The sequence below is a fragment of the Mya arenaria genome, chromosome 2, assembly GCF_026914265.1.
Source record: "Mya arenaria isolate MELC-2E11 chromosome 2, ASM2691426v1".
Taxonomy (NCBI): Eukaryota; Metazoa; Mollusca; class Bivalvia; order Myida; family Myidae; genus Mya; species Mya arenaria.
In genome coordinates, this window is record NC_069123.1 from 49,604,890 (window position 1) to 49,627,387 (window position 22,498).

Sequence of the window (22,498 nt, forward strand, 5' to 3'; positions counted from 1 at the left end):
ACGTGGGAGGGTTCAGACCAGTTGACGATTTGTGTCATGGGTCTGTCATGGGTCGTGACCCATTGGTACGTTACCTTGGATTGGCCCCCCTTCTAATAAGGTCAAATAGGGACACCCACCTACACTTAAGTCCGTTGATCTGATTAGATGCAAGGTCAAATAGGGAATTCCGGTGATCTACTAGTAATTAGGTACATGGTCAATAAGGGATTCCCACCAATACTAAAGTCCGGTGATCTAATTAGGTACATGGTCAATTAGGGATTCCCACCTATACTAAAACCGGTGATCTAATTAGGTACATGGTCAATTAGGGACTCCCACCTATACTAAAGTCCGGTGATCTAATTAGGTACATGGTCAATTAGGGACTCCCACCAATACTAAAGTCCGGTGATCTAATTAGGTACATGGTCAATTAGGGATTCCCACCTATACTAAAACCGGTGATCTAATTAGGTACATGGTCAATTAGGGACTCCCACCTATACTAAAGTCCGGTGATCTAATTAGGTACATGGTCAATTAGGGACTCCCACCAATACTAAAGTCTGGTGATCTAATTAGGTACATGGTCAATTAGGGATTCCCACCTATACTAAAATCCAGGTGATCTAATTAGGTGCATGGTCAATTAGGGACTCCCACCTATACTAAAGTCAGGTGATTCTAATTAGGTACATGGTCAATTAGGGATTTCCACCTATACTAAAGTCAGGTGATCTAATTAGGTACATGGTCAATTAGGGATTCCCACCTATACTAAAGTCAGGTGATCTAACTAGGTACATGGTCAATTAGGGATTCCCACCTATACTAAAGTCAGGTGATCTAACTAGGTACATGGTCAATTAGGGACCCTCACCTATACTTAAGTCAGGTGATCTAACTAGGTACATGGTCAATTAGGGACCCCCACCTATACTAAAATCCAGGTGATCTAACTAGGTACATGGTCAATTAGGGACCCCCACCTATACTAAAGTAAGGTGATCTAACTAGGTACATGGTCAATTAGGGATTCCCACCTATACTAAAGTCAGGTGATCTAACTAGGTACATGGTCAATTAGGGACCCCCACCTATACTAAAGTCAGGTGATCTAACTAGGTACATGGTCAATTAGGGACCCCCACCTATACTAAAATCCAGGTGATCTAACTAGGTACATGGTCAATTAGGGACCCCCACCTATACTAAAGTAAGGTGATCTAACTAGGTACATGGTCAATTAGGGATTCCCACCTATACTAAAGTCAGGTGATCTAACTAGGTACATGGTCAATTAGGGACCCCCACCTATACTAAAGTCAGGTGATCTAACTAGGTACATGGTCAATTAGGGACCCCCACCTATACTAAAGTCAGGTGATCTAACTAGGTACATGGTCAATTAGGGACCCCCACCTATACTAAAGTCAGGTGATCTAACTAGGTACATGGTCAATTAGGGACTCCCACCTATACTAAAGTCAGGTGATCTAACTAGGTACATGGTCAATTAGGGACCCCCACCTATACTAAAGTCAGGTGATCTAACTAGGTTCATGGTCAATTAGGGATTCCCACCTATACTAAAGTCAGGTGATCTAACTAGGTACATGGTCAATTAGGGATTCCCACCTATACTAAAGTCAGGTGATTTAACTAGGTACATGGTCAATTAGGGATTCCCACCTATACTAAAGTCAGGAGATCTAACTAGGTACATGGTCAATTAGGAACTCCACCTATACTAAAGTAAGGTGATCTAACTAGGTTCATGGTCAATTAGTGATTCCCACCTATACTAAAGTCAGGTGATTCTAATTAGGTACATGGTCAATTAGGGATTCCCACCTATACTATAGTCAGGTGATTCTAATTAGGTACATGGTCAATTAGGGATTCCCACCTATACTAAAGTCAGGTGATCTAACTAGGTACATGGTCAATTAGGAACTCCCACCTTTACTAAAGTCAGGTGATTCTTATTAGGTACATGGTCAATTAGGGACTCCCACCTCTACTAAAGTCAGGTGATCTAACTAGGTACATGGTCAAATAGGGACTCCCACCTACACTAAAGTCTGGTGATCTAATTAGGTGCAAGGTCAAATATGGACATCACTTATTTTAAAGTCCGGTGATCTAATTAGGTGCAAGGTCAAATAGGTACCCCCGAATACACTAAACGGCTTAGCCAAGATAAAGTGGACATTTAACTTTTCCAATGTTATATGCTTGTTTTGGCTTTCATTTACATAAGATCTTTGACACTTTAGTGTATTTTGATAGTACTCGATAAGACCTTTCCAGCAATACATAGTTTTATATATGTTTACTCAATGGTTTTCCAAATATACCGTTTGAAAGGTCCAGAAATGGCCATATTTTGGATGTTATGCTGTTGCACCAAAAATAACCATTTTTTAAACATACAGCTCATAAAGGCAATCATGGATACATTGCTAAAATAATGTTTTCCAATTAAGGACACCATTCTTATTTACACTACTTTTTACGGAATGAAAATTGTACAATAATTGATGAAGATATGTGGAAAATTGTAAATGTGTACACTTGTTATACATTTTCCTTTTTTCACCCTTACTTACTCTACAATGAAAAAGTACTACTAAACTTTGTTTATTGAATGATAGAACACGTATTATGAATACATAGAATATTATAACACATGAAAATCACAAACATTTTTACTAAAGGTCTTCAACTCGTTTCTCATGACTTTGCGAAAATGACGTTTTTTTGTATAGTCCGTAGCCCCACTTTTCAACATGTCCTACAACTGTGACATGATTATGTATGACAATGACAATCTGTTTTATACTCCCAGGCAATGGCAGCAAGCTATCACAAAAATATTTAGCAGCTAGCAAACTGAATGAAGAATCAACAGTCAAAACTATTTTGTCCGTAGCCCTGTATAGTCCGTTGCCCCCTCAAAATTATTTTTAAATTGAAAGGTCAGATCATAATTACAGCTAGCTTTTAATAAAACAGAATCATGAATGTAAAATGAAAGCAAACATAGTTAAAGGGAGAATAGAAATAAGAACTTGTCTTAAATATATGTACATAATGAAGGTTTGAATCGTCAATACAGAGCAGATTACAATCAGTTGTGTAAGATTCATTCAGTGCAATATTATGGTGTTACAATGTAATTTCAATGTTGTTTAATAGCCTCATATTGATATTATACACATTTTTTGGTGTTCAGTTATAATCTGTTCGACATAACAGGGGTTTCAATAAGACCCAAAATCAGGACTTTTTTAAAATTCCATGTCTGTGTTTCAGGAATTTTTAAGAATTTTCATAGAATTGTAGGTAAAGTAGCGCGTTTGGTGCACAATTCAAAATGTTTATATTTATGTTTATTGTTTATATATTATATTCAACCATAACAAGAGTCTAGCCTAAGGACGCAGGGGGATGGGAGTGGGAGGGGTCCACTCCTGTCACAAGGGTGATTGTCAGGTTTTCTCGTAGAATGTTTTATTTTCAGACTTGTACAAAATGTTGTTGCTTTTTCACAAAATTTAGAAGGGTGTGTTTAAATATCAAACTTAAAATTTGTCTTTTTGTCTTTGGTAATATGACTGTACTTGTCTGGAGTCTTCTTTAGTGCAATGTCTCATTTTTCTCCTAAATTTCATGTAAAAACAAAACAAAAAAAACAGACAGTTAGGCATTTGAAACAATTAAACTGGCATCAATATACAAAAAAAAATAATAAAAAAGTGTAGGGGACGAAGTTGGTATGATCGGGATTGGGTACGAATGTTACATTCAGTCTGGCTGTTATTTAATTGTCTTTTGTAAAGTTATGCTTAATATGTTGATGTATTAGAATAAAATGACACTAAAAATCTCTAAATCTCTGTCCTTGCTTAAAGAAACACTTACACAGCAATAGAACATTGATAAAATAACTCCGAAAATTGTTCCGACAAAATGGCGGTTTCTGCGAATTTTGACATGATCGTAGACGTGATAGGTAAACGGGACATAAAGCATCAAAATATTTTTTGGGGTTACAAAGGTATGTTCATCAAGAATATTTTACAAATACACTTTCAACACATTTACTGATAAATTGATGTAATTGATTGTGTTAGCGGCAGCTTTCCTATGTCTACAAATTGGCAGTGACCGTCTGCTTCAAATCAACAATAATAAAAAAGCGAGTCTCGTCTGCACAATACAATTATTAATTATTTTGAAAGGTTTAATAGTGTTTGACAACATTTTTCACCATCTCTTCACATTTTCTATAGCATTTTGCGAACTTTCATCTTTGAATGAACGAGTTCTCATTGTATATTCTGATTGGCTGACATTCAATAGCTCCGTCTCCTGGCAATGTTTCACTAATTGGCTCTTCCTTATTATCGGATTAGAAGATGGCCGTTTATGAATACACAGGTCGTCTGCTCATTACACCCAATAAGCTGTCATAAATTATGACACGTACAAGGTATGTGGGAAGATGAAAGGGCAGTACGGCATATTTTAAGCAGTCAATGGTGCATAGCATATGAAAACGTCCGGTCTCATTAAAAGGGGCGTACAAGGCTATTTTAAGGAATTTTCAAAACGCCCGGGGTCAAATTCTGGGACTTTTTTGGCGATTTTCCGGACGTATAATACGTCTACGTCCGCTTATTGAAACCCCTGACATAAGTATAAACACATAAATGATAGTTAAAGGGGCTACGGACTATACTGCTTTTATGTCATAATTATCTACTTGATGTCAGTATTTAAAAGACTTTTTTGTATTCGTTCTTGTTCTGTTCCATGTTTTGTACTTCATACTGTGCATGTGGACTTTCAACATCAGTTAGGTTGATTGTATGTATATGTACTAACATAATATCAATCAACAGTCGATGTTTATTCGTGAACTACAAATGCACTTGGTTGTTTTATGTATAAAGTACTTATGGGTTAAAATGTCTGTGTGTGTGTGATATCTAGCTTGTTAGTGTTTTGTAGTAAGGCAAATTTAAGGTGAAATTATTTGTGTATTTTTTTAATGCATAATTCTTCATTTTGCTAAAATTGCTATTTGTTTAATATTGCAGTTGTTTTTATGTATCAAAAGACATCTTGAAACTATTTCAAAAGTATTCTGCAATTTCAGTTTTAATCGCTTTTGTTTGGTTAAAGAAATTAGGTTCTTTTGGATTGTGATAATATGGATTGAGTCTGGACTATTGTTGTTTTTGCAATTGTTTAATCTCGTTTTGGCTTACTGTTTATTCAGTCATTTTAGCACATTTCTTTGTACGGTGCAGTGAGCCACCTGACACCTAGACATCAAAGTTTTTAGAGTAATTAACAAGTCTTACACTCTTTTCTTATTTGCATAATTATATTATAAGTTTTAATTGGCCATAGGGCCCTTTCCTTATTTGTTAAAGGTCTTTTAATTGGTTGAATTTAATATGTTCCCTCCTACCATTTTATCATTGGGTGAGGACATTTTTGTAAATAGGTACTTATAGAGAATTTTAGAAGAAAAGAAAAAGGACTTTTCTGGATTTTTGACTTTCAATTAGGAAACACCTGAATTCTTCTAAGTGGCATAACCGTAGCCACAGTGGCATAACCAGAGACTTCTAAATAGTCCAGCCACATATGAAGATTTCATATATCACTGTACATGAAACAAACCTTTACACTGAATTTACAATTGGATTAATGTTACTTGTTATTTGTTATCTCTGAGTTGAAAGGAACTTTATACACAAAATAAACGAACAGAAAACTTGAACAAGTCTCTGTGTTGAAACTACAGCAGCCAAACAGAATCACTCTAAAGCTGACCAACGGTGTCTGTTAGCAGGGACTAAGAGCGAGGAGGCACAGGGGCTCTACCGAGTTAATTCCCCAATTATTCGGAGTACTCCCTGTGACCGCGTTAGCGGGCTTGCGCCCAAGTCTTAGCGAAAGACTGCGCATCAGTATTGCAACCCCCCCCCCAGGAACCCGACGCCAGTTCAGCTCTGTGACAGTTTTACCGGGAAGTTTAGCATGAAATCAAAAGGGGTATGTAGGCAGAGGCTCAATTACAACTTCCCAATTTATCGCGCAACATTTTTTTTAAAAAGTGATAAATTTATGAGCATTAAACAATGCAAATTTAATCACTTAGTGTGTTGTTAGCTTTTTATTGCTGTTAACATGTGTATAATTTGCATAATTATAAGAAACCAATAATACGTATTGATACGTCATGCATTATTTCATGCTAAAAGTTGTGTTATTCTGTGCTTGAATATAAATTTAAAAAAGCACTATAGTCACTTAAGTGCTTTTTTAAATTTATTTTCAAGCACAGAATAACACAATTTTTAGCATAAAATAGTAGTGTGTTCTATTTTACAAAACAATTTGCAATAAGACTTGATCATTAATTAGTATAAAATGTGAACAATGACAATATTCCATTTGAGCCATTCTAAATGAATTTGTGATTAAAATGAATTTGGTAGAAATTCCCACATGTAAACACATTTAAACCAAAATAAAATTCATGCGAAACGCTAGAGATGCGGTTACACCGACATTCCGAAAAAGAAAGTAACTGTGATAAATTGCAACTTTGCCGTTTCGTTATAATATGTACCCATATTTCATAAAGTATTTCGTAATTGTTTGGTGAAAGAGATAATATTAATTATCTTTGCATTAATTAAGGTTTATATTTAGTTCAACATATAGATCAAGCACCATTTTGGCATTTATTTTTTGAAACTTTTGCGGGGTAAAAAAGCCTTCATGAATCTTCCTCATTTGAATGAATTAACACTGGCTTTCTTTATATGGAGAATGCATCTCTTATAGTTAAAAAAAGAAAAGGAAATGAAATACCAGTTTAAATAGTTTGAAATTTGCACATAAATGGCACAAAGATACAAAGCAGATAATGACAGATGATAGCCCAATCAAATCTAAGTAAGATTGGTATTCAATATACAACTTAGTTTAATGTCAATATTTATGTATAAATAAGAAATAAGTATATACCGGGTATTGGCATGAAAATATTATTAACACAAATTAAATCAAACATTGGTTAATCTTTGATGCTTATATGTGTTTCAGTTTCGTCAATTTATGAGATAATTTTCTGAGAAATGCTCATTTGTGAAACAGTTCTGTGCATTTCCCTGAAAGCACTGTTTCAACAGGTAAATATACTTTATGAGTACTCTCTTAAAAGTATGAGTTGAGTTCATTTGTTTCGAGTAATTGACAAACCAGGATGGAAATTGAAAAATGTCATTTATTCACATTAAATGACGTATATCGTTACAAACGAACAATATGACCGAAACAAAGTTGTAGGTAAATAAAACGCCCTCCAATGAAACATATCAAATAATACAGAATGCATTATGTAAGACAAATGGTTAGATAACAGTATAGCAAATGTAAGATAACATTATAGCAAAAAATAAAAAGATAATAGAAAAAGAATATCAACACAAACAGGCATGGCGTTTAAGCGAAAATGGAAAGGACCTTATTAGGTATATTAAGTAAAACGCACTGGCCTATAGATTGGGTGAGGTAGGGTGGGATAAAAAAGCTTATGAAAATTCTGCGTAATTCAGGTTGGCATAAGTTATCTGTGAAATTATTGCGTTGTGTTATCCGCAAGATGAGATGGTTAAATAATACTATCAAAATTGTAAACTCGGTACTAATAATTTACTACGTAATGCGTTATTTCCCCTGAAAGTATCATAAATAAATTTATTTCTAAGGCAATAAATTAAATTTTATGAGTACTCTCTTAAAAGTATGAGTTGAGTTCATTTGTTTCGAGTAATTGACAAACCAGGATGGAAATTGAAAAATTGTCATTTATTCACATTAAATGACGTATATCGTTACAAACGAACAATATACATGACCGAAACAAAGTTGGTGGTAAATAAACCGCCATTAAAACCCCCATACACTTGAACATTTAATGTTTCAATTTACTTCAACTGTTAACCTTTTGATATTAAGTAAAACATGCGGAACCTAGCCTGTATAGTCCGTAGCCCCTTCGTAACAAGTATAAATGCAAGATAAAAAAAAACCTTCTGTTACTGTTTCTTTACATCTACTTTTGTTTCTGCAAGTTTGACTGTTAATAGCATTTTTTTAAGTTGGAGACGTAGTGCTAAAAGCACTTAAAATAGTTTTCATGTCAAGAAATGACTGTTATTTTGCTGGTTGTTTCCATGTTTTGGAATAAAGTGTCATAAATTACATATTTCGTTGAGGTAAATGTTCAAGGGATGATAGGGCCTGGGGACGATCAGTTGGTTAAAGATAATACTTTTGCTGTATAATGCAAACATATAATTATGTTTCTAGAATGATTACTGTGTTTGTATAGTCCGTAGCCCCTCTGTAGCCTAAATTTTTGATTCAAGCTTTTAAAAAAAAAAGAAGTGTAAGTCATTCAAGACTTTGTATGCTAACAAAAGACACCTATATGTTTGATCTAAAAGGAAATTTGATTATATTGAGCTGTTATCTAAATGATTCTGCTAAATATAAGTGTGACTTCTTTTCTGCTTTTGATGGTTCTTGCAATCCTAAACATATAAATATTTTCATTTGATTCAGAATCAAATTTTTGGCTCAAATGTTTAATGTTTACACATTACCAGTACTTTATGAGCAATAAAGAAGGTAGGAAGGTTGCATCTACTTTCCAAACAAAACATGTAATGCTTCAATATGTATAGTCCGTAGGCCTACACGTCTACTTGTATATATATATATATCAGTCTGTAACTTTTTTATCAGGTCTGCTACAAAAGAACAGTTTTAGAACATAATGCTTGAGGCATTAATCTTGCAAACTCATATTGAATGTTAACGATTCGAACCACTTTATAAATTGACCTTTGTGCAGCACAAGTGTCCACTTTATCTTGGCTAAGCCGTAAAGTCTGGTGATCGAATTAGGTGCACGGTCAAAACGGGGGCCCCACCTACACTAAAGTCCGGTGATCAAATTAAGTGCAAGGTCAAATAGGGACCCAACCTATACTAAAGTCCGGTGAACTAATTAAGTGCAAGGTCAAATAGGGAACCCACCTACACTAAAGTCCGGTGATCTAACTAGGTACATGGTCAATTAGGGATTCCCACCTATACTAAAGTCCGGTGATCTAATAAGGTGCAAGATCAAATAGGGACCTCACTTATACTAAAGTCCGGTGATCTAATTAGGTGCACGGTCAAAACGGGGGCCCCACCTACACTAAAGTCCGGTGATCAAATTAAGTGCAAAGTCAAATAGGGACCCCACCTACACTAAAGTCCGGTGAACTAATTAAGTGCAAAGTCAAATAGGGACCCCACCTACACTAAAATTGGGTGAACTAATTAGGTGCACGGTCAAAAAGGGGCCCCACCTACACTTAAGTCCGGTGATCTAATTAGGTACATGGTCAAATAGGGGCCACATCTACACTAAAGTCAGGTGATCTTATAAGAAGCAGTTGTCAAATAGGTACCCCCACATACACTAAAGTCTGGTGATCTAATTAGGTGCACGGTCAAAAAGGGGCCCCGACATACACTAACATCCAGTGATCTAATTAGGTACAATGTCACATAGGTACCCCCACCTACACTAAAGTCCGGTGATGTAATTAGGTGCACGGTCAAAATGGGGCCCCATATACACTAAAGTCCGGTGATCTAATTAGGTGCACGGTCAAAAAGGGGCCCCACCTACACTATAGTCCGGTGATCTAATTAGGTACATGGTCAAATAGGGACCCCACCTACACTAAAGTCCGGTGATCTAATTAAGTGCAGTTCTCAAATAGGGACCACCACCGACACTCAAGTCCGGTGATCTAATTAGGTGAAAGGTCAAATAGGGACCCCACCAATACTAAAGTCAAGTAATCAATTTAGATGCAATGTCAAATAGGGACCCCATCTACACTAAAGTCCGGTGATCTAATTAGATACAAGATGAAATAGGGGCCCCCACCTACACTGAAGTCCGGTGATCTAATTAGGTACATGGTCAAATAGGGACCCCACCTACACTAAAGTCCGGGATTCTAATCAGGTGCAAGGTCAAATAGGTGCCCCACCTACACTTAAGTCCGGTGAACTAATTAGGTGGAAGGTCAAATAGGGGCCCCACCTACACTGAAGTCCGGTGATCTAATTAAATGCATGGTCAAATAGGGACCCGACCTACACTAAAGTCTGTTGATCTATTTAGATGGAAGGTCAAATAGGGACCCCAACCAACACTAAAGTCCGGTGATCTAATTAGGTGCAAGGTTAACAAGAGCTGTCTATAGACAGCACGCTCGACTATTCCGCCGCTTTTCAATGTAATGATTGAAACGTTTAGGCGAAACATGAAGGATCACTGGTAGATAAGATTTCAATGCAATACATGGTGTGCTGAGATATCAACATAAATGTGGTTCCATGCAAAATTTTAAAAAGAATTTCTAAGTCTAATAATAAAGGGCCATTATTTACAAAGCAAGACCTTAACCAGAATTTCTAAGTCGCATAATAAAGGGGCAAAAATTATATATTATAAAAGATAGAGTTATCTTACTTGATTAAATAAGAAGGTACAATAGATGGGAGCCTGTGTGTAAAGTTTCAATGCAATACATGATGTATTCGCTGAGGTATTGACTTAAAAGTGGTTACATGCAAAACCTTAACCAGAATTTCTATGTCAAATAAAAAAGGGCCAGTATTTTAATTTAATGCAGACTGGAGTTATCTTACTTGGTTTTTTAAGTAGATTGGATGGTTGAGTACCATTGTATAAAGTCTCAATGCAATCCATCAAGTAATTGCTGAGATATTAAACTATGTGTGCTTACATGCAAAACCTTAACCAGAATTTCTAAGCCAAATAATAAAGGCCCATAATTTGCATTATATTCAAAAAATTGTTACTGGGAATACATATCTAATGTTTCAATGCAATACATGATATATTTGCTGAGATATTGACTTAAATGTGGTTACATGCAAAACCTTAACCAGTATTTCTAAGTTGATTAATAAAGGGCAATTATTTTGCATTAAATGCAAACTAGAGTTATATAACTTGGTTAATTATGTAGGTTAGATGGTTGAGTACCATTGTATCAAGTATCAATGCAATACCTCAAGTAGTTGCTGAGATATTAACCTATGTGTGCTTACACGCAAAACCTTAACCAGAATTTCTAAGTCGAATAATAAAGGCCTATTATTTGCATTATATTAAAATAAATAGTTATATAACTTCATTAATTTAGTATGTAAGATAGTTGGGAATACATATATCCAAAGTTTCAATGCAATAACTGATGTATTTACTGAGATAATGACTTAAAGGTATTTACATGCAAAACCTTAACCAAGGTGTGACGCAACGCCGACGCCACCGCCGACGCCAGGGTAAGTAGTATAGCTCTTCTAATAGTCGAGCTTAAAACGGGCCCCAAAGAACACTTTAGTCCGGTAATCTAATTATGTGCAACATCAAATAGGGACGCCAACTTACATTAAAGTATGTTGATCTTATTAAGTGCAAGGTAAAATAAGGACCCTCATCTGCACTAAAGTCTGCTAATCTCATTAGGCGCAAGGTCAAATAGGGACCCCTACCTACTCTTAAGTCTGGTGATCTAATTAGGTGGATCAAATCGGGCCCCGACCTACACTAAAGTAATAGGCCCCCGACCTACATTCAAGTCTGTTGAACTAATTAAGTGGAAGGTCAAATAGGGACCCCACCTTAACTAAAGTCTGGTGATCTAATTAAGTACACGGTCAAATAAAGACCCAACCTACACTAAAATCCAGTGGTCTGATTAAGAAGAAGGTCAAGAAGGGACCCCCCCCCTCGCCTACAGTAAAGTCCGTTGATATAATTAAGTGCAAGGTTGAATAGGGGCCCCCACCTACACTTAAGTCCGTTGATCTAATTAGGTGCAAGGTCAAATAGGGAACCCCACCTACATGTACACTAAAGTCCATTGATCTAATTAGGTGGATGGTCAAATAGGGGCCCCCACCTATACTAAAGTCCGGTGATCTGATTAGTTGCGAGGTCAAACCATACCTTTCTAAATTGTATTCAATAAACTCATACCTGAACCACATAAAAGGTATTCCACACGATATAATTCGCAGACAAATATCTTTGAACGAGTTTATCGAATCTGATACAAAAAAGTACACATGCAATCATATCTTTAATCAGCTTATCCTCAGGTCGGTATACTAGTTTCGTTATGTCCTCTAGGATATAAGGTCATACCCGTTGAAGCACTTCTTCGGTTTTTTGAGCTTAGGGTATGCTAGTTCAATTGTGTCCCCTAACATGATAAGTCATACTCTGGTGCGCACATGCGCAGAAGTTGTCAGTCAAGTTCAAAAGTCGTTTGCGAGGTTTCACCGCACATAATAAAATTATTTTATTTTTTTTCAATATATTCATGCCTGAACTACACAATAAATAGTGCACACATTATAATTCAAAAGTGCCCTTCCAACAAGTTAATATGTATTTCTACACGGGTCGAACGAATTTGATACAAAAAGTAAACTTTTACTCATACTATTTCTCGTTCCTGTTCTGTGGCGTGTTATGCCTTACATCGGTATGCTGGTTCAGCTGTGTTCTCTATCATAAAGTCATACCTGTTTAATCTGTTCCACAGAATGTGGTGCTATGTGCCGGTATTTTAGTTCAGTTGTGTCATCTATCATGTAAAGTCTTACCTGTTTAATCTGTTCCACGGCATGTAATACCTAGGGTGGGTATGCTAGTTCAGCTGTGTCATCTATCTTGTAAAATCATACCTGTTTAATCTGTTTCATGGCTTGTTCAGTGTGTGTATACCACGTGATAAATTGCGTCATAAATGCTTCGTCGGAAGGCAATATAATTTTTTTTCGATTGAAGACTTAAAACAATGATAACTTTTCTTTTTCTTTACCATTTTAAATGACACATAGCGCAGTCTATGCAGCTTACGGAGCCCCGCCTTCGGTCTTTTACCAAATTTTGATTGAGAGTTTAGTTTCTTATAACACTTCGACAAACCTTTTCACGATACGGCCGTCTGACGGAGCACTGTCAAAACATTGTTTGGGAAACAGGTTTGTCGAAGTGTTTGATGAAACTAATCACCTTATCAAACTCCGGTTATAAAACAAAGGTGGGGCTCTTTAAGCTGCATAGACTGACCTTTGTTTTATTTAAAATGGTGAAGTAAGCGAAAAGTTATCTTTGATTTAAGTCTTTATTTTAAGCAAAATATTGCCTTCCGACGTAGCATAAATGACGTAATTTATCACGTGATATACACACACTGTTGTTGTACCTTGGGTCGGTATGCTAGTTCAATTGTGGCCTCTATCATGGAAAGCAATACCTGTTTAATCTGTTTCGTGGCTTGTTGTGCCTTCGGCCAGTATGCTAGTTCAATTTTGTCATCTCTCTTGTAATGTCATACCAGTAACCTGTATAATCTGTTTAGTCCGCTATCATGTAAACTCGTACCTTCTTAAGCTGTTCCACGGCATGCTGTGCCTCGGGACGATTTGCTAGTTCAATCTTATCCTCGAGCAGGGTGCGAAGCTTGAACAGGAAGTCCACTAATTCTGTGTCCTTGACCCTCTGGTCATTGGATAGGCATACGCGTCGACCAATGTCCCGAACCTTAAATGTAATGTTTGAAATAAGTTTTGACTAACATAGCTTGTAGTTGTGGTGAAGATGGCCCAAATTGAAATGCATACTATCATGCAATATGTAGTAACTAAACTATATATATGCACTTTAAGACTTCTTGGTTGTTTGGATTAGAGTAACAAATGTACAAAATAATCAGAGCAACTTCAAGTGAATACTGAAACATTCTACATTTATTATGAACATTCTTAAAAGCTGAACTCTCACAGATTGACCGTTTAGGCCACGTTTTTATGTTTTGTCTGGGAATGAGCCAATGTTTGCGTTAATGTCTGGAAACCAGTGATATAATGATAATACAGTGAGATGTTGTATGAAAAAAAGCGTTAGTAAAAAATTAGTTTCTCGGCAGTTCTTAATAAGTTGTCTTATATGACTAAATTAAATGTATTGATGTGCGAAATCAGCTGAATTTGAGATAAAAATATAATAAACGTCAAAACTGTCAATCTGTGAGAGTGCAGCTTTAAAAAGTCAACGGAATCGTATAATATGATCATAGTGTGATTAATATGTTTACCTCTGTTAATAAATTTTGCTGTGTCGCAACGTTAAACGACAGTTTGGTTTTGAAATCCTCGCAATTTATCATGACGCTGATCACTCCGTGAAAGTCACTGTCTTTGATGGAGGACACGGTCTTGTAGCCATCAGGAGGCAGGAAACACTTGCCTATCTCCCAGGGAATGGTGCTCCATTTGTCGGCATTCGTATTCTTCCATGATGGTCCCGAAAACCTGTGATGTTTGACTATTTCATCACGGACGCCTTCACAAATCCCATTTGGACAAGGAGCGTACAGTTTTTGAGGATGAAATCTACAGTTTCTAGTACTGGTGCATATCCCACGAGTTGGGCACTTCAACACGTTTTGTGTGAAACAATGTGCACATGCTGCCCCGGATGGAAGACCCTTGGATGTTCTAACAGTGCTATAGATGTCCTGGTGAACGCATGTCAGAACGTCCTCCAGAAAATCTTGTAATCCGTCCTTGGTGATTTTGAGGGCGAGGGCGGCCTTTATCCAGTTCTGGGCGTCCTTCTCCTTTAAAAATTCTCGATAAGAGGCCATTGTTTTGCCATTAGATCTTATTCAATACCTGGTAAAAGAAACAAGTCACTGAGTATTACTTACATTACAAAAGTCCCCTTCGGATTCTTAAACAAATTGAAATTACTAGCATTAAAATAAGAGCTGCACAGTAAATAAGTTACTGTTTGCCAACTTATTTATTATTGTCTTGGAATGAGCCATGTTTTTGCATAAATATCTGCAAACTAGTGGTATTAGACTGCTGACAAAAGATCAGATCGCAGATTTTCATATTTCCATCGAAAATTTATCTATTATGGCTAAAAGAGTTACTAACGGTTTAAGAACAACACATTTTTTTAAACTAAACTATGAAAATCTGCGATCTGATTTTTGTCAGCAGTCGTATATCACTGGTTTCCATTGGATTTTATTGGCCTGCATAATATCCCTATTGCCCTCTATCCGCATATTATATTACATGGACCAAGTTTTAATACTTCATCATACAGGGCAAAGATCCAGTTAAGGGATTGGTGTATTCACTGCTATAGCAGCCAAATGTATCATAGGTGCTATACACAGCAGCTTTTATGATTTTTGGATAACATTTTTGCTGTTATTATAGGACCCTTTTAAAGTGTAGTAAACTGATTCTTTATGTTGCTATGGCAACCAATAAAATAAAATGATGTGCATGATATCGGACAGACATCCCCTACGGTGGAATCGGTAGGGGGTTAAAATTATTACATATTATACAGCATAAAAGTATTTAAGTAATAACCATTGTAACGGTTCACGGATATTATATTTTTTACCAAAATAATCAATTTAATGCGATGCAGTCGCATAACTCTTTATTTTGGTAATACATACTGACATAACCCTTAAAGCTGCACTCTCACAGATTTACCAATTTTACATTTTTTTTGTCTTGGAAATAGCATTTTTTGCGTGAATATCTGCAAACCAATGATACAAGATTGCTGACAAAAAATTGGATCGTAGATTTTTATATTTCCGCTAAAAAAACTTATGTTTTATGGTTTAAACCATTACTTATGGTTTAAGAAAAATGCATAAAAAATCATTTTTTGAACTTAAATACAAAAATCTAAGATCTAATTTTTTGTCAGCATTCTGTGAGAGTGCAGCTTTAAATCAGCTTAGTATTCGAGATAATATTTTGTCTACTGGTTCAGCCCCTAAAACAGCTGACTGCTAATTTACTTAAGTGAATGTACTGCAGATTTTAAAAACACTGTCATCCCATTGGGCAAAAATATAATTTCGACCTCCGATCGCAGGTTTGATTAGTATATACAAATTTAATTTAGCTCGATTGTGACGAAAGTTAAGCTTATAGAATCGCTCCATGGTCCGTTTCCTGGGCAGAAACCAGTACTGTGTCCATTTTGAGAGGCCATGAGAAAGTACCCCTGGTGGGGATTGAACCCCTTGGGTGAGAGGTGGGGCACCTAAACCACTAGACCATTCTCACCCTGATGGGGATCAAACCCAAAACCTTTTGGGTGAGAGGCAGACACCTATACCACTAGACAACTCTCACCCCTCTCATGATAAATCCAATCTATGGACTCCATAGCATCATCACTCTGGTGAACGAGAATGATTGAATTGATGCTGATCCGTGGTCTAGTGGTACCGCACTTGACTATCAATCTATGGGTAGGAGGTTCGACTCCCATGCAGGCCTACAGCCTATAATATATAGTAGTATCAGGTATCAGCAAATAAGGTAAATGAAATTATAAAACTATGCTTCATTCACTTTTTTTTCAGTACATGTGTAGATGCATTGTTACAGTACAGTATTATTCATTGTATTTATAGTTATCCTTCTTAACCCCGATTTATATGTTTGTTGTATAACATTTACGTAAAGTTTTATTCTATAAGACTGTATGTTTCTTTGTATATGTTCTGATTATCAAGTGTCATGTTTCTTCATATCGGAGGAAATAAAGAATCCCTCTTTACTTATCTACATGACATGTTAGAATAATTAATGCGATTGTGGTAAAATAAGGTACAGTACAGCCTTTTAGCTCACCGAGTCACTGTTAATATCTGAATAATCCAGGGCTTTCTCTGGCTAATTTGGGAAAAAGACCCTGGACATTTTGGGAAATTTTGCGTCGTGAAAATGCCGAAATTGGGAAATTTTACAGTTAATAGAAAAAGCTGTGTAGTCTCTAGAATTAGAAAAAGATTTAATATTAGTTTATTTTCCTTTTAAAGGACCCAAAATGGCTGAAATATCAATCCTTGGGTTGTAAATATCTATTGCAATAAATCATGACAGATAATATTTCATACTGATCTCTGAATGTGATGAAAATCAATAATTTCCGAGATATATTATCAGAAAAACTTTACATGACATGAATTATTAGGATGTTGCAAATGAACCAATACAGATAAAAAGACTTTAAAAAAATATATATATTTATTTTTATTGGTATTTTTTTCTGAAGATTGGAAAAAATACCTTATATTTTGCTTTGGGAATAGGTCTGATAGTCGGACCCGTGGGTACTATACAAAAAGCCCTGTAATCATACACCAAATTGATGATTATGTGTTACTTAGTAATACTATGATTCACAGCCTATAAATAAGTATGCGCTGGGATACCAAGATGATTTTTCACAAAGCTTATCAAGTTATGCACCAGTCAATTGTAACCACGCCCCCCCCCCAAGTCCAGGAAATAGCGAGGACTTTGACTTTCCGTCCAGCCAACCCCGGCTAAATTCCCCGCTCTGCAAGGACGAACAGATGGTAAATTCTCCGCCAAATGCCCCCGCACATCAGGGACCCTAGGAAAGGCCAATTCCCCGCTATATTTAAAGCGATGACAAAACCACCGCATTCACCTGGCACTGAAAGGACAAAAACACGGCACATTTCCCTGGTATACCCCCGGACCTGGGGGGCTGTGGTTACAATTGACTGGTCAGTGTTTGACACTAATAGAGAAGGAGGACTCCTTAATTCCAAAATCAAGGAGTCCGGCATAAAATTAAGGAGTCCAGGATAATTACAACATTTATTCAAATTTATTGACTCAATGCTCCAGCTAAGCCCTAAATAACAGATTGGGACACCAGCTGGCCTTTTCAAGTACCCAGCTGCCATTTTACTACACCCTGCTGTGCCCTTTTGTTTGCCAGTCAATGTCCAGGAATGAGTTATAAATGTACATACTTTTGACACTAACTTAAAGTTAACAGCTGAGGTAACAAACTGTAAGTATTGAAAGAAGTAACATCACATAAAAAGTTCAAATATCAGCCAAGACAATTCTTTTAACCATGCTTGCTGAATTTCCTTTCTCTATAAATTACAAACTCTTTATCTTTTTTTCTTTTTCAGTTCTTTTAATTTTTGCTGCCGGTGGCGAAATCCATTTTACCGTTGACATAAACATTGTTTACATCTAAAATCAACGAGGAATATTTTTTGTAAACACCGTTTGACGGGTTTTATCGATTTAGTTACCATATTACAAACATTAAAAGATACATGAATACCGGTCTATGACGTCACTTACTACTTTAAAGAGCGTCAAAATGATAACGATTTGACGAGTCGCAAAATAATTATATACGAGCTTTCGGATACTTGTAACCTACGGATACGATTTGTGTACAATTGGATTTTGAAATGAAGGAGTCCGACGGACTGCCTAGACGGAAACTCCGGTAGTCCGAGCAAAATTTTAGGAGTCTCGGACTACCGGACTACCGTTAGTGTCGAACGCTGCTGGTGCATTAATAATAGAAAGGCTGGTTTCCTACTATAAAAACAATAAAATATAAATAGAACCAAAATGCAATACTTTTGTCATAGAGAATGACAATTCATATATGTATAACTACATGTATGATAAACAAGTCTAATTTCATCTATTCATGACATTTGTGCAAGTTCCGTTATGGATGAATGAGTACAGTAGAATCTATGCGATATAATCAGAACGTATTTTGTTAATTCTAAGCCTTTTTCCATTTAATAACTTATCTATTATTTTCCCCCTCTTTAACCAGTATGTATGTTCATATGTAATTGTTTATTTGGAGGTTTTAATGGGATAATGACTTTCAAGGTTTGAGCAGTATACATACACGTAAAACGAAAGCAGTTACATGAGTTAGAAGCGTAATAAACAGGTCTAACAGGATCATGAAATTATACGTGAAATGAAACATGATTTTCAAATATTAAACTCAATTAATATGGTTTTGCATTTCCTAAATGTCTCTGATTACACACATAATGTGATGCTGATCTGAAAAGTTGTTGATTTGTGTTAAAAAAATCAAAACTCACATTTACGGCCGCCATTAAAGCAAATACGTGACGAACATTCAACAAAGCGCATGCGCGATAACATTTGGGCGTCAACCGTAACAACTCGGCCTTCTCCGGCAAGATTCAAGATAGCGGACAACTTCAATTGCAACAACTGGACCCAATCGTAACAACTCGGCCATCTCCGGCAAGCTTCGAGATAGACCTCGTAAATTGCAGTAAGGATATACGAAAGTGCGATGCGGCCGCCGGCGATTAAAACCTTTTCCATCCGCGTAAAGAAGGCCCATTGTAACAACAAAGAAATGGATTGTGTTAAGGTATTAGCCATGTAATAAAACTCTGGAAACATCGGGTAACATCGACATATATCGCCACTCGCCGTAACAGATCGCGACGAACATCAGGCGTATTCGGCCTGTACCGGATGTTGCTATTTTTAGAAACAGAAGGTATTTCCCCGCTATTCATAGGTCATTAATGGAATTTCTACATTGCAGTATTTGGAAACTCTGTGATGCATTTCTCATGAATACACGTTTAAAATAAATAAACACTTAATGTGCACGCTGGCAGTTGATTACGATACATCTAACAACTTGAGTCATTACAGTAAAACATTGATTATAAGTGATTTATACGAGTAAGAGAAGATTTTCTGTCGAAAAAACGAACTGTCAACAGCATGGAACTGGGATATTCAGATATTCGTATCAAAGGGCTATGAATGTAAGTATCCTTGAGCAGTTTTGTACGTTGATGTTTGTTTTTTAATTTATCTTTGGAATTCTTAAATCATTTTTGTTAGCTAAATGTTTAGACAGCGTGTTCATATTTTTACACGTACTGACTACTCATGTACATGTTACATATTTATATATATGTACTTATGTATATGTTACATATTTTTATATGTATTTACGTACATTATTTATTTATATGATATGAGTATGTAATCTTTAATTTGATTGTTATATTTTAGAAAAATATTAGACTTAAAATTGTGTTAAAAAAGAAGTGTTTTGGTAAGTGACCTATTTCTAACATACCATAATACATGTACATAGGCGTTATTTGTTTACAAAATGCATATTTTCAAAAATTAAATTTCAAAATTAACTTGTGAGAAAAAGTAGTACATGGTTTGGGGCTTGAAGCCACAACTGCTTGGACACTAGCGACATTCATTTGCTTGGTGTAGGTCTCGTTAAAACCCCAGACTGTTGTAAATGATTATCAACCGTACGCACAACAACTACATATTTGTACCTACCAACCCTTACTCTTGGCTAAAACGGATATTAGTGCAGAATGTATAATACTTGTGCATTTGTATTTTATGGTGGTAGTTTATGTTGGTTGATAATCAGAAGTCTAATTTCTTTCAGGCAGGAAAATGGCTGAATATTACTAAGTCACCAACACTGGGTTATGAAGAATTCCAGCCTGCATTAAATATTATGTTGGATCCTTGAGACAGATTTGACAGCCATGTCTATCCACAAGGCAGTGGCATCTGATAGAGATGATGTGAGTATTTCATATAAAACATATATGACTTGGTTTTTGTTTTTATAAACCCACTGTATTCAATAATCAAGTGGTGGTGGTTGTGGTGGTGGTAGTGATGATGATGATGATGGTGGTGGTGATGATGATGATGATGATGATGAATTTTATTGATAAATTTAATAATTTTCTTTATATATATATGTATGTATCAGCTTGTTTTTGTGTGTTTTAGTTATCTATACTAATTAGTTAGAAAGGCTTTAAAGTACATCTTTTTTCCTTTACAGCACTAAGCATTCTGGATGGGTAAAGTACCTGAAGGGGCATGAAAACCAAATCAGCATTGACTCAACATTGAGTAGTTATCATCTGTGCTCTCACTACAAGTACAAACGCATGGGAACAGACCAAACTTCAAATGTTTAAGAGTGAAGAATTATTGTGAAAAAATCTAAATGTTAGAATACCAATGACCAAATAAGACAGATAGACATCAAATTACCCACAGAGATTGTTTACATGTTATAATATTAAAAAGACATTAGTTGAGAATTTTCACTCTGACATTTTTGGAGGGGCATTAACGCCCACTTAGTGTTCTTGTTTCTTTACATATTTTAGTTTAAAAGTACACTCATTGTTTTAAACTCTGTATTCTGAGTTAGTATTATAATTAAATTCATTTAATTGAAAAAGTACATTTTATGAATAAGTCCATTTAAGCTTTATAAATTTTTACAAGAAAAAGATTGATTTTTAAGAGTTTTATTAGCTATAAAAATGTATGGTTACATGACATTATGTATATTTTCTTCAAAACTGGACGGTAAACTATCATAAATTGTCTTCTAAATTGTTCAATAGACATCATAGACAATATTTAAAATGATTTCAGCAACTTGCCTTATTTTTAACTATTTTTTATGAATTTTGTAAAACTGCTATATTTTTTCAAACATCGAAATACTGCTCTGTTCCGAAGACTCACAAGATCAATCAAAATGATTTTTTTCCATGTGTATCAATAATTTGTTCGTTTGAACTTTAGTTTTCTGTTAACTGAAGTATTATTTTACCAGAAACTGTTGTGTATATTTCATTATCTCTGATAATGCGAAAAAAAATCAAATATAGACAAAATATTTACTTGTCGCTCTTTATAGCCCTTCGAGTTTGGGGGTTGGTGTAATGAAACATAAATAACTTTTTTAATTCACGGTAAAAAATCTTCAAAATTTGGATAAAAGTCCCATAGTGTAACTTGATTATAACTATGTTGTCGGTTAAAGCTTTTATAAAAGTGTGTATTACGCGGCTAATACCTTAAATTAAATGTGCTGGTTAAAGAGAATATATTAATTGTAACATCAAAGAATGTTCGCATTTAAATATTTCTAGATGTTTTTCTTATACCTGAAGCACACTGTTTCCACTAAACAAATCGTTAGCACACAGAAAATGTACTTGACAGTAATAAATGAACAGAGTTCATGACATGCATGAAACAATTCTTTACATAACAGGTACATTTTATCATGCACCTAATGTCGGCATTATCTCAATCAGCTTAGGATTTCCCTAATGAGGTTTAATTAAGGCATAGTTTGCTTATTTTTCAACTTTCTTTGCCTTTAAAAAAACTTTACTATTTTGTAAAAAGTATTGCTTGCATTTTGCTGAACTTTGTGGGGTGTGGTGGTTGGTGGAATTACCGAAGATCCGGAAACACCATAAATTGTCAGGCCTTGTGTAATCCTTCTATAAGTGACCCCCCCCCCCAAAAAAAAAAAAAAAAAACAAAAAAAAAAAAAAAAAAAAAAAAACAACAACTGTGTATAGGAAAC

At 35.6% G+C, this 22,498-nt stretch overlaps 1 protein-coding gene and 1 long non-coding RNA gene across 4 annotated transcripts in view; one reads left to right on the forward strand and one right to left on the reverse strand.

Annotated features, from left to right (window-relative positions):
• LOC128211192 (uncharacterized) overlaps positions 1 to 22,498 on the reverse strand; it is a 50,453-nt gene that overhangs the window by 13,999 nt on the left and 13,956 nt on the right. For 2 of the 3 annotated variants that reach the window (XM_052915675.1, XM_052915685.1), the window contains exons 2-3: positions 14,289 to 14,868; positions 13,577 to 13,735 (exon numbers count right to left, since the gene is read on the reverse strand). In XM_052915675.1, coding sequence (XP_052771635.1) covers positions 13,577 to 13,735; positions 14,289 to 14,840 — 711 coding nt within the window. In that variant the 5' untranslated portion in view covers positions 14,841 to 14,868. Of the gene's footprint in view, positions 1 to 13,576; positions 13,736 to 14,288; positions 14,869 to 19,160; positions 19,218 to 22,498 lie in introns of those variants that run through there. The other variant, XM_052915666.1, reaches the window with a different exon arrangement.
• LOC128211227 (uncharacterized) lies at positions 19,413 to 21,794 on the forward strand. Its single transcript, XR_008257242.1, has 3 exons — positions 19,413 to 19,871; positions 20,531 to 20,672; positions 20,942 to 21,794. It is a non-coding gene; the product is annotated as an uncharacterized LOC128211227 (long non-coding RNA).